Below are 12615 nucleotides of genomic sequence, written 5' to 3'. Positions count from 1 at the left end.
ATTTACAGGTTATATTTTTCAGAAATATCAAGTTAGGTACTCCTGCTAAGGTCAATGGAACTATGCTCATAGTTTCATACAATCACTTAGTAATTTATGTTGGAAAAGACTTGTGATGGAGTCCAAAAGCCAGCTTTTGGCTTTGTTTACATATCAGAAACATATATTTTTATCTAAGGATCCACAGATTAAGTAATAGACAAAAAAAAAAACAAAAAAAAAAAAACAAAACAAAAAAAAAACTTAGGAACAATGAGAAATTTACAGGCATTCCTAAAATATTCAGGACTTTCTTCCCAGGAATAGTAAAGATGGTGTCTAAGAATATATTTACTGGCCTTTTTTCCAATAATTTCTGTCATAAATTGCACAAGAGATGCTCTAGTTTTGATAAAGGAAAAATCAGATTTTACTGGCTGATAGGAATCAAGCTAAAACTTCAAAAATTTAACAATTAATACCATATCTTTCATGTTTCATTACCTGACAACTTTCCCCCTCCCCTGATAACAATACTGAGGCCTAATTTTAGGGACCCAGGACAGAAGAACTGGTTTTCCTTCAATTATTAGTTAACCCTTTCCCTGCACTTTCTGTTCTGCAAGTCCTATATTTTTTCTCCATGGTGGAACCTTAACTGAACACACTGGACAGCAGAGCAGCTTGTGAGAGGAATGAAGGTAGCTGAATTGCTTGGAAAATGGCAAAATGTATTCTGCTTGAACTAAAGGATGCTAATATAATTTAGAATGAAACCTGTCATCTTTGCAAGTAAAATTCATTTTTGCTGAGGAGGTGGGTTATATAATATCACCTAACAAAGCACAAGAAATTGTATTACAATGAATAAGCTTCTATTAGGGTGTAATCCTGCAAGCTGTTAATGCTCTGGCATTCAAGCAAATCACTTCAGCATGTAATGAACTTTAACTATAAGCAGTCCCTGTTAAACCCACAGCCTTTCACGTTGCTCCCAGCTACGATGCTCAGTGCCGAACAGAAGCGAGCGAGCGCTGGAGATGAGGTTTAAAAAGACAATTTAGGTTTTGTGATTCAATAGCTGATTTTAGGCACCTGGTTACTAGAGTAGAATTTATTGATCTGGACTAAAAACAGTGACTTAAAAATGTGATGGCTCCCATTGTTAGCGTTGAGTGGGGACTGGCCAATAAAATGCAGATAAAGGTTCATCTTCAGCATACAGCAGCTGAAAATAACTCAATTATGTCAAAGAAAGCCTAAAAGGCTGGATGGGAAGTCCTCCTCCAAAGTTAGGCTGCAACTCTACTTTCTATAACCTGGGATATTTAACCCTGAATTATCCTTTTCCCCTGCTTCAATAAGCATAAGCAGATGCACAACACACACATACTCAAAACTCGCAAAAAAACCAAACACCCCCTACACACACACACACACAAACACACACACACCCAAAAACAAACCAAATAACACACACAACCCAGAAAACCCCAGGAATGAGCTGGGAGAAATATGTTTAACTCTAAAACATATCTAAGGGGATGAGATCATGAATTTGGTATTAAGTACTGATGTTCCAACCTCAGCTTTCTCTCTGGCTCTGAGCTGACAGTGATTTGGGACTATAAGAATGAAAGCTCATCTCTACAAATCCTAGGTAAAAACTAATGCTTAAAGCAACTACTGCATCTACCCATGCCTGTGAAAAAATTCTGAATATATATAAGTTTATATCTTTGATGGATACATTTTGTTCATGGGTCATTAAGTACAGCTAAGTGTAAGAAAGCCAGAGACAAAACCACCATGAGATTGCTATAGTTCAATAATGAAAGTGCTTCCTAAAAGACTCCACTATGAATAAGAAAAAACAATTAACAGGCTATATATGCCTGCTGCTACATTAGAAAAATACTTACAGCTCAATTTCTTTATAAATATGTGGAGGCAGTGTACAGTGCATGAGGTTTTGCCACTCTTCTGCTGTACAAACACTGTGGTAGGATAGCTTCTCCATCGTTACACGGTAAATACACTCTGAATGACGAATTCTGTGGTACATCTGAAAAAGTAAAGTCATCCATGAATGTGGAATTCTAATGAATTCAAACAGTGATTATTACAATTCACATCTGCAGAAATAATAGTGCTTTTGGCTGGGCAACTTCATACATTAGAAGAGCGACAGATTACACTGAATTCAGTACTTCTGGGAAACCTCTTCATCTACTCTGGTAAATATCTAAGGCTTAGCTGACTTTTTATTGCATGTGAGCTCTCCCGAGAAAAACAGCCCAAGTTCAGGAGTCAAAACCAGAGCTAAGTCCCTTGCAAAATTCTGACAGAAAACCTCTAACAGGACACAATTCATATCTTCTGCCACTGTATGAATTCTATTAATTGGTACCAATTACTGCTATCTATGCACAGTAAAAAGTATTTGGGATGTTTATCATAACTACATTACTACTCAGTATGAAAAATAAGTACAGTTAATTACTGAGAGGTTCATATACGGCATGGTTTGCAAACAAGTGAGGACATAGCAATGTACTAGTTAAAAAATCCTCTGGAGTTGTACACCCTGAATGGCACCATTCACCATCTAAAAGTAGTAAACTCACACAACTGAGTGTGCATAGTCCAGGTGTAATTTATATACAGGCCATTCTACCTGCCTTGATCCAAGTGAAACAACTTGAGGCACCTCGTAATAAAATTTGCTGTCCCAGTGTACCACTGGGATGCTATGGGTAAAATTAATTAATGTAAATCACCAGGCTTAACTGGCATTGCATTTTAGCTTAACTCCCATGAATATAACTCAGATCTTCTGCATTGCATTTTTAGAGAATTTATTATTTTACTAAATTTTTATACTTATATAGTAATGATCATTACATTGCTTATGTTTCCTACAGGCATAGTAAATTTTGAGATGATAAAGGGTTTGAGGACAAAAATAGCTACCCACTCTTATCTAGAAGCATGGATAATTATAAGTATTCACCACAGCATGTAACTGTAAAAATTGATCTTTGAGTATTAAGAATATAGATTTGAGAGAATATAAAGCATATTTCCATTTCCAAATTAAATTTATAAAATGTAATCCGAATTTATAAAAGTAAATAAGAATCATATTTTTAGTGGAAAAGGGAAGAGATGTCATAAACATTTCAGAGCTTGCTCTCTCAGTTTAGCTACACAAAATTAATATATCCACATTATGGTTATTTCAAATGAAATCCCTATCATCCTCTTAAAATAGAATTATTCACCAAGGAATACAGCATTAATTCAATGAAATAGACTTACAAATCATAAGCTGTAACATCAAAATACTTAAGTATTCTCATTACTACTTACAAAACTGTAAATAAAACTTACATTAGCACAGTGTAAGGCTAAAGCACAAAAGACTGCAAACATTTTAAAGTTGTTCTCATCAGTTTTAGAGAAGGCACTTCCACTTATTTTGTTCACCATCTGCACAACACCTATTACACTTCCTCGGCTCACAATAGGCATGCACAGGATATTTCTGGTTGTGTAGCCTGTGTAGAGGTCTACTTCTCTGAAGAGCCATAAAGGAGAAAGAGAAAAGAGTTAATATCATGGGTATCTACTCCTGGATTCTCAGAAATGTATTGATGTACAGTATAATTGATCATTTTAAAGTAGACCTAATTAGTACCTGCAAGAATTTCACCCTCAAAACCCTTAAATATTTTTATCTACTCTGTTATACTAAGAAAGAATTTTTAATCCTTTATTCTTCACTTGCAAGACAAGGAATTAATACTGCCTCAAACAAACAGTTAAAGAACATTTGGGCATTCTCAGGCATGCTGTTTGTTAGTGAACTGTTTTTCTCTCATGAAACGAATGAGATTGCAAGCAGACTGATAATGAAAATTGGCAACAGTCTAACTAAATTTTTTTCCATTATACTAATATTTGATAAAAATACTTTTATTTATGTCTTAAAAGTATCTCTGATGGCTAAAGCATTTAATAAACATCTATATTACTTCCTCATCAGAGGACTACAGCTCCATGAATGGATCTCAATATGAAATTTAAGTAGTAATTTTATGTAAAAGGTTTGATGAGCCGTCTTCCCCTCCAATGAAGAGCATCCTACCTGTTAAAGCGTGGGTCTGCATAGGCATCAGGGATGTTAAGGACTTCTCCTGTTCTTGCCACTTGACCAGCTATTCCTTTTTCTATAGAAAATCTGGAGAAAATAAAAATGTGTATTAGCCAAAATATGGAAAACACATTTTGCTAGTGGAGTTTGTCTTGGGCACAGTAATGGGTGCTCCCAACCAGCGCCATTTTCTTGCTTTGAGGAGAAAAATCTTACAACTAGTAGCACATAATAAAACAAAAAGCACATCCTAACAGATACTTTCTGAAAACATTTTATATAGCTATATAGTTTAATACAAAACATGACATAACATTACCATTTCAGTGACAAAAATTCAAGATCTTCTATAACCCATGGGGTTATCCCTAACAAACATAACATTTGTACAGAACTCAGACTTGTGTTTGCATTTAAAAGGTATTGATTTTATTATGACTTTTACATATCCATTGATTCTTTAGACACAACAAAGGCAACATGGAATCTGTTTCTTTGGGTGGCGTATGTGTGTGGATTTGGTAACAAAATTTTGCAAAAGGACCAGTGGAAATTTCATAGCTGAACATTATATGGATTTTCCATGGGAATGACTAGCCTCTTTCATGACAATCGAACAATGCCACGGAACTAACTGCATCCTTTAATCACCACAAGGAAGTTAAACACAACAAATATATTCCTAAGTTGTATCACAAAAATCTGTACGTCTGTCTTGTGAGTAAACAGTTTTCAATATTTCGACATTAAGCAGTTATGACATAAAAGCAAAAGATAATTTATTGAGAAAAACACGTAAAAAGAATCCTATGTGCAATGCTTTGAAGTCTAAATGTACCCTGATAGTACCCTGGTGCCTGGTACTGAAGTTAGTGATAAAGGTGTCAGGATTTCACCCTGCACACCTGACTTTGAGTTAGATTTTTCTGCTGCTTCTTATGATAGGTACATCATGCCAGTTTAAGACTCCTTCCTGATGACTCATGCAGTGTCACTTTCTTACAGATATTTAAGTTGCACTTCACTTGCAGTATACAGTACTTGTGAAATGGCTCACACCCTTGCACTTAGAATCAACATTTCAATAACATACAGAGAAGACAGAAAGATATAAGCAAGAAAAACAATTATCACGAAGGAGTATGAAAGTGCATGTTAAAGCAGGCCATCTTCTTTAATTTACACCACCTCCTTGCTTGTCAGTACGCAAATTGCACCAATTTTTATTCATTCCATTCTCACTCACACAATGGTAAGTGGGAGTAAATTTGTCTTAAGGAGTCTTAGTGAAGACATGAATCACATCTCATATCGGCCCAGAACTTGAAAAGTGTAAGGAGGAAATGAAAAAAGTTCTGATAAAAATCAATGCTGAATATTTTGAGAAAATTTTAGTACAGGATACATAGTCATAAAATTCTTCAGTTTTAAGAAGCTGAAAATCTGAAACCTGTATGCCTTTGAAAATCTTAGTCTGGATCTATTAGGGATTCATAATTTTTGAAAAGTGAAAAACACTCTATTTACTTTGTTGTTTAGCCTCTTTCCTTAAAAAAGTGCGTAAGTGTAAAAAATTAGGTAGCTGTAAATGAAGCAGAAATATGCAAAACTTTTAGTTAGAAAATCCTTTCTAGTCATTACCAGACAATATACATTTTAAAATTCACCACTTTAAGCAGTTCAGTATCACAATTAATTGAAAGTTTGACAATCTAAATTCACACAAGGAAAGTAAAATCAAATTACTGAGGTAGAAATCTTCAAAGTCAATGACCAATCCATACTCAATTCCACATTTGCCTAATCCATCCATAAGAAGTATATATTGTGATTTCCTTGCTTTGGATGTTCTGGAATCGCACAAATTTCAATTCCTCTTGGGAACCCTCTTGGGAAAAAAAGTCCCAAACTGGCAGACTATGGATTAGGTGCACTATTACCTGCACCTTTACCTACCTCAGAACACCTCTGTTTTTTTCCCAACATGATTTCCAAAAGGACCGCCTCCGGAAGACGGCATTTCCAGGAGTGACGTTATAGCTTCAGAGACGCTGTTTCGATGGCACTGCAATGTCATTCCCAGAAGTACTACCTTCTGGAGGCGGGTCCTGGTGGGAATGATATCACAGTATGACAAGTATTGTCAGGGTACCTGCAGATAGGCACAGAAACTGGGTAATAAAATGCCTGCGCATCCATAGTTATAAGGAAACTGCACTCTTCTGCTAGCTGTTCTTACCTTATTTCTTTGGTCTTCTTGAAAACAGGTTTTCCATCATTTTCTTCTCCAATATCAAAAAGGTCTGAATACAGCTCCTTATTTTTGTGGTCAACCTGGAAGAGTGCACACCTATCTGCATTCACCAGGTTTTTTGCATATATCTACAGACAAAAAACAAAACTAGAGTTAACGGTCATGAGTTGGATTATTACCAGTCAATTACCTGATAAAAATACACATCCCTTTATGATAAAAGTTTTGAGAAGCTGTCCAGTATGGAAATCTGTTTGAAGGAGCGATCTTTTAGAATACAATTCAGAAGTAAAATCTTGAGTTCAATATTTTCTCTGTAAATTTGAGTGTTCTCCTCGAGAAATGCAGGAATAGCTTCAGAGACTTGAAAGTTTCCCCCCCAAAAATAGGCTTTCCTGTTGAATTGTTTTTCAAGGCTTTCCAAAATAGTACATTTATTCCCTCTATGTTCAGACACTATTCACCTTAACCTGATTTTAAATAGATGAGTTAGAACAAGACCTGATAACAATTTTGGCTTTTTGCCTTCATCGTCAATACAAATATATTGGTCTTGAATATCTAGCAAAGACAGACATAACAGAGGGTGTAGCGTTTGCTTCTAAAAAAACTAAGTGTGCCTGTAAAAAACAATGACCAAATGATCCTGTGTGTCCCTTCCAAGTCAGAAACATTTTGTGACCCTGTGATTCTGTCATTAGAGGTATCATTATGGATTGCCCTAAGCAGAGGGACAGGAAATGGCTGTACCCTCCTGATGTCAGGGACAGTACTTGCACAAGAGCTGAGACTTAGAAATTGTGCATGAACTAACCAAAGCCCAAAGGTACCAGCCACAGTCAAGGAAGTACCACAGTGCAGCAACAGAATTGCACGGTCTCTATCTTACTTTGAACCAACTAGTTTTATCTCAGCAAAAATAACTCCCAGAAGCACTGACTGTCAGAACAGAATCTTGTCTTTGGAACACAGCAACTCTTCACTGAAGTATTTCTCAGACATACAATAGTCTTTCTGAGAAAAAGAAGGAGAAGTGAGACAAAAATCAAACAAAGGTCACTGTGTTAAGATGCCAATACACAGGCACAAGAACCTTCTCTATCCAATTCAGATAGGCCTCCTGTGTTTCTTATTTGCTCAGAAAGTACAGTAACTGCATGGTAGAGTAGGATCTAAGGTGGATCTCTCCACTTTTTATATAATACCTACCTAGTCATTCAGCTACAGAAAGAGGCTAACAAAATCTTGGTGTGCAATGCATGCAGTTGGTATGTTTTAAGGATTCATAAGACTTCCATATGAATGATCTTCCCCACCCCTTCTCTCTTGTTTTCCAAAAATAGAAACAAAACAATAAAGTATTTCATTTTAAACTAATGCAGATGGACAAATATTCAGCAGAAAAAAACCCTGTATGAGATGAAAAATAATTAATTAAGAGACTCTAGTTCTATGCCATAGGAGGGGAGCTGCACAGATACCATCCAGCCCAAGTCCAGAACTTGGAGGGCCCTCCCATACAGACTGAATCTGTGTTCGGGAAAATTCTGTTGTCTTCTACTCCCATTTACTCCATCAGAACAGAAAAGTCAGGGAGACTGCAATCTAAGAGGTAAGATTTGTGCATTTTTTCCCCCTTAGAGCATTAAGAAATTTAAAGACCTTAACCACTTGGATTGCTTATTGTTTTGCTCAAAAGAGAGTGAACAGAAACTGCCAAAAGGACAAGGGTCCAGTAAATGCTTCTATTCAGATACTGTATCAGATTTCTTTGTAAAATTTACAGCAGAGTGTTGATTTTATACAATTAATCTTTTGTGGTTTAATGCATGACTCAAGAACTTACCTTGGTCATGACTCATGCTTTTCAAAAATGATTACTTAAACAGTACTAATTGAGAAATAGTTAATAGGATGAGAGAGTTTTACTTCTAGAAATCTCTTGCTCAAATCCTGACCAGTGGTTGAAAGAGAATACCAGGACAAAAACTATGTTCTGCAATGTCAGTAGGGAAGCCAGGGACCTCCTTTCACATAAGCTGCTTGTAACTACTCAAGCAGAAGGTCAAGAAAATTTGTAAGGCAACTTGAACTTTTACTTCCCTTCCTTGCATTTACATTCAAAAACACCTTTATATCACTAGCTTTGTTCAGAAATTTTGATGCAAATAAAAATTAAAAGAATTGAAAGAAACACACAATTTTTCTTTGGTATTGCAGGAACAAATCAAACCAATAAGTGCAATCACCAAAGGGCAAAGTAGTGAGAAGAAGTTTCTCAGTTTCTCAGAAGAAACTAAGTTCTGGTCTTTTCTCACAGTGAGATACAGAATAAGCCACATCACGCTAAAAGCATGCTCCCACAAAATGGCAATAAATGTACAAACTCATAATTCAGCTAATTGGCTCAAGAAAGAGACAACAGATACAGCTTTAAAGGAAGCTGAGTATGAAACATCACACAGGTTAAAACACAGCATCATGATGCAGCCAAGTGTTGGAAAAGATGATGAAAGAGTAAGCACATTTTACTGCCAATTGTATTTTCCACCAGATCTCTATTCACAGGGAAGAACAGTGAAGAATATCAATATTTGTTCTCAATGCCATATGTTATGTTGTACCAGTTCTTTTAAATGCTAAGCTATTTTTAAGAGGTTCATTTAAATTGGAAAAGTCAATGCTGAGAAATGTGTCCTATGTGCAGAATTCTTGGCTGTGTACTAACTAGAATAACACAAACACTGCAGAATATTTTCCATTACTAATTCACGTTTCTAAATAAAACCACTTTATTGTTGTTTGCGTTCTAACATCACTGTCTTTGAATAGTCTAGCTAAGAATATCACTTTGAAGACTGGGGGATGCATGAGAGCACTGTCAAAAAGAAATTTTTTGAATGTGCAAATTTTAAACAATGGTAATCAAAGACCTGATTCGGGTTTACACTTAGGAAAAAGAACTGCAGAATGCAATGAATGTGCATAAAGCTAAAAAGCATAATTCACATATCAAACAGTCAAAACATTATAAACAGCCAGTTCAGTCACATTTGTTAACACTAGTCAGGAGATAATTCTGAATTCAAAATTGATTTAGAAACTCATAAATTGCTTCTGTATAGTACTTTAAGTCACTAAATAGTTATTTCAATGGGAAGAACTAACCACTTGGCTTTAGTGGTTTCTATAAAACATTGACTGACTGTCACTGTAGTTACGGATGTAGTTTTCCAAGGTCTTACACATCTCATTCAAACATTGGAAAAAATACCCCAGGAGTAAGTTTTAAACTCTATGCCCTGCTACAAACACTAACTTCTTCAGCAGTGTTTTGTAGCACGTAGCAAATTGAATTTAGAAGGAGGAATCAATATAACATGCTCAAATAAAAAAACCAGAAGCCTTTCTGTTACAATTTTCAAACTTTCTCAGAACACAATAGTAACTACTTAGTTCAAACACAGTCCTGTTTCATTCCTTATGAAAGCTGTGAACAGAAGTTGTTGCAAAAATGACAAATCAAGGCATCCTTTACCACTTTTTCTGTATAGACATGTTTATACCGTTTGTATTATGTATTCATGACAAACAGCTCATATTTCAATGACATCATGTCTTCAATGGAAGGAGAATGAAGGGCTTTAATACCTACAACTAATAAACTTAGAGGTGAAAAAGACAACTTACCATTATATGTTCAAGTAGAGAATCTATTGCAACTATATTATCAAAATATGTTCTGCAGAGAAAGAGAAGTCAGTAAACATTGGCATTTAGTCAAACACTTCTCAAATTAGTGTCAGAGGCTCTTGTTTCACTACATCTTAACATGGAGCCAGAAAAGGGGAGGACAAACTGCTGTACCTTGAAAATCACTGACTGGCTTGCTACAGCATGAGGGAATTAAGAAATGGCCCGAGTTCTGTTCCCTTGAGCCATTATTCTACAGAACTGAGAATATTCTTTATTATACATAGAATTTTCTCTGTAGAAAATGGAAAAGACTACCAAATATTGCCTGCTGTGAACTGAAAAGGCTCCTGCTGAGCAATACCAAGAATGCATCAAAATGCTTTGGCACCTTTGACACACTAAAAATTTTAAAAGTAGAAAAGGAAAAGAAAAGAAGTAGAAAACAACAACAAAAAATTCTTTTAAAATATCAAAAAATGGCTAAATCCATGTCATAATATCTAATCCTTAATGCTAGTTTAAAGGCAACTATTTAAGAAACTCTTAATGAGTTTTCTCTATGAAAACCATTTGAAGAAAGGGAATGATCTTGTAACTTAAAAAATAAAAAAGAATTTGAAAAAATCTCAGTTTTACAGCAAAGTAGTAACTGTTCAAGGACAGTCAAGAACATTGAAAGATAAAGGTCAAACTTATTAGTAAAAGAAGTCTAAATCTTCCACATGCCAAGTATTAATAACCCTTGGATTACAATGTTCCCAGCAGACAAAAGCCATTGTCCCGTGGCCTTGAATATATACACATCTCAGTTCTGTTTGGGTCTGGTGGAAAGGAGATACAAAATACACTGGTCTGACATCGTCAGGGGCATGAAGAGGTGGAGCACTGAATACTCTGCCCTTTCTAAAATGTTACAGAACATGTCCCGGTGACATTGCACACTAACAATTTCCTCACTGACAAGGAAATTCTCCTCCCATGTTAAAAAAGATACAGGCCACTTCCAAGAAGAAACTAATTATTTTCTTGCTGATACAAGTCTGTGACTATGTGAAGTTATAAAGATATTATTAAATGATATCCCAGTTTTGTGCCCTAAAACACAAACTTTCTTTTTTCATCGAAACTAAAAAACTCTAGCAAATGATAATGCTATATAAGAATTATTCTCTTACAGAAAGGCATAATAAATATTTGCAGTACTTATTATCTTAAAAACTTAAAACAATTACAAAATTTTTAAAACAATCTCAGTACTATGCCAGTTCAAGAAAAAATTACCAGTCCATAAATCTGGATAGACTAATACAGTTTTTTGGTAAACTAGTTCAGTATGGATGTTAGCAACATAAAAGCACTCTGGAAAGGAATATAATGGTGCAAGACTTGGTAAGAGTGCCCTTTGGGAGACATGCTCTGAATTATGTTGAAATTAAAAAAAAAAAGGTCATTTTGAGGAAAAAGTATGGAAAAACATCTGGATACAACCAGCTTGCCCTCCTTACAAGGGGCAGACTCCTCCCTGTAGTTTATTACTCTCCCTTCCAGCTGGGTCAGCTTGGCTGCCTACATTCCTGAGCAATGGCATAGGAATCTGGGACATCCTCTAATCTCATCATCTTGAGAATTGTTCATCAAGACCCACAGAAGTGTTTGCAGCAAAAATACAAGACATCTCATTTTTCCACAGTATCATCACTACTTTGTGATGCATTTTGAAATTTTTCTACCAACTAGTTTCATAAAACACTGTTAAGCACTCCAGACTGATTTACCAAAAGTACGGCTCTGGTTTATCTTTTAATTTATTGGTTATCTTTGCTATTTAGAGATTCTTATAGCAGTGAAAAATAAAAAGAGATGAAAAAAGAGCAGATCACCTAAGACACTAAACTGATTTTGCAAGTGTAAGCTCAAGCTTTCACACTCTTTCTGTGCTTTCAAATTAATCTTGCCTTATAGTGACAAGAAATTAAAAGCAAACATATTACATGCAATAAAAGTCTTTGAAAATTAAAACAGATCCTTCAGAAAATGTACGGGAAGAGCAACCACATGGCATCCCTCATCCCTGATTCTTCAAGGACTTAACTCTGAAGTCAGATATTTATGAATACATGCATTCATGTCCAAAAAATTGTTGGGAGAACGGGGGAAGCTGAAGCACACTAAACAAGTTTCTGTAAAGTCCTCTCAAGCCTTCTAAAATTGCCATGAGACACCAAGCCTATTTTCCACTTCTTAAAAAGATGGCCAGATTTAACTCTGACAGAAGAGGTGGGGGAAAAGAGGAAAAAAAACCCTGTAAAAGATCACAAGAATAAACAAATTCTGTAAGGTATAAATGACTGCGACATTTTCATCTGCACCACCACCACAAAAAAAGCTATGAAAGGTCTATACCACTGCCACACATACCACTTGTTTTTGCCCCTGTGCTGAAGTTTGCCAACCCTCTGAAGTGTGCTTTTGCACCTGCTTGTGAGCTACAGTGAGTAGGTTCCACTACTGCTATTGAGTGAACACACGA

At 35.7% G+C, this 12615-nt stretch overlaps 1 protein-coding gene across 1 annotated transcript in view; it reads right to left on the bottom strand.

Annotated features, from left to right (window-relative positions):
- Positions 1–12615, bottom strand: part of PDE10A (phosphodiesterase 10A) — a gene marked incomplete at its 5' end in the record, with an annotated part of 166201 nt that overhangs the window by 22954 nt on the left and 130632 nt on the right. The window contains 5 exons of the mRNA XM_084202802.1: positions 1902–2044; positions 3373–3559; positions 4130–4222; positions 6375–6517; positions 10080–10131. Coding sequence (XP_084058928.1) covers positions 1902–2044; positions 3373–3559; positions 4130–4222; positions 6375–6517; positions 10080–10131 — 618 coding nt within the window. The remainder of the gene's footprint in view (positions 1–1901; positions 2045–3372; positions 3560–4129; positions 4223–6374; positions 6518–10079; positions 10132–12615) is intronic.

The sequence above is a fragment of the Fringilla coelebs genome, assembly GCF_963513975.1.
Source record: "Fringilla coelebs genome assembly, chromosome: 3".
Taxonomy (NCBI): domain Eukaryota; kingdom Metazoa; phylum Chordata; class Aves; order Passeriformes; family Fringillidae; genus Fringilla; species Fringilla coelebs.
The sequence above is the reverse complement of the archived record's forward strand: the minus strand, read 5'-3'. Positions and strand labels throughout refer to the sequence as shown.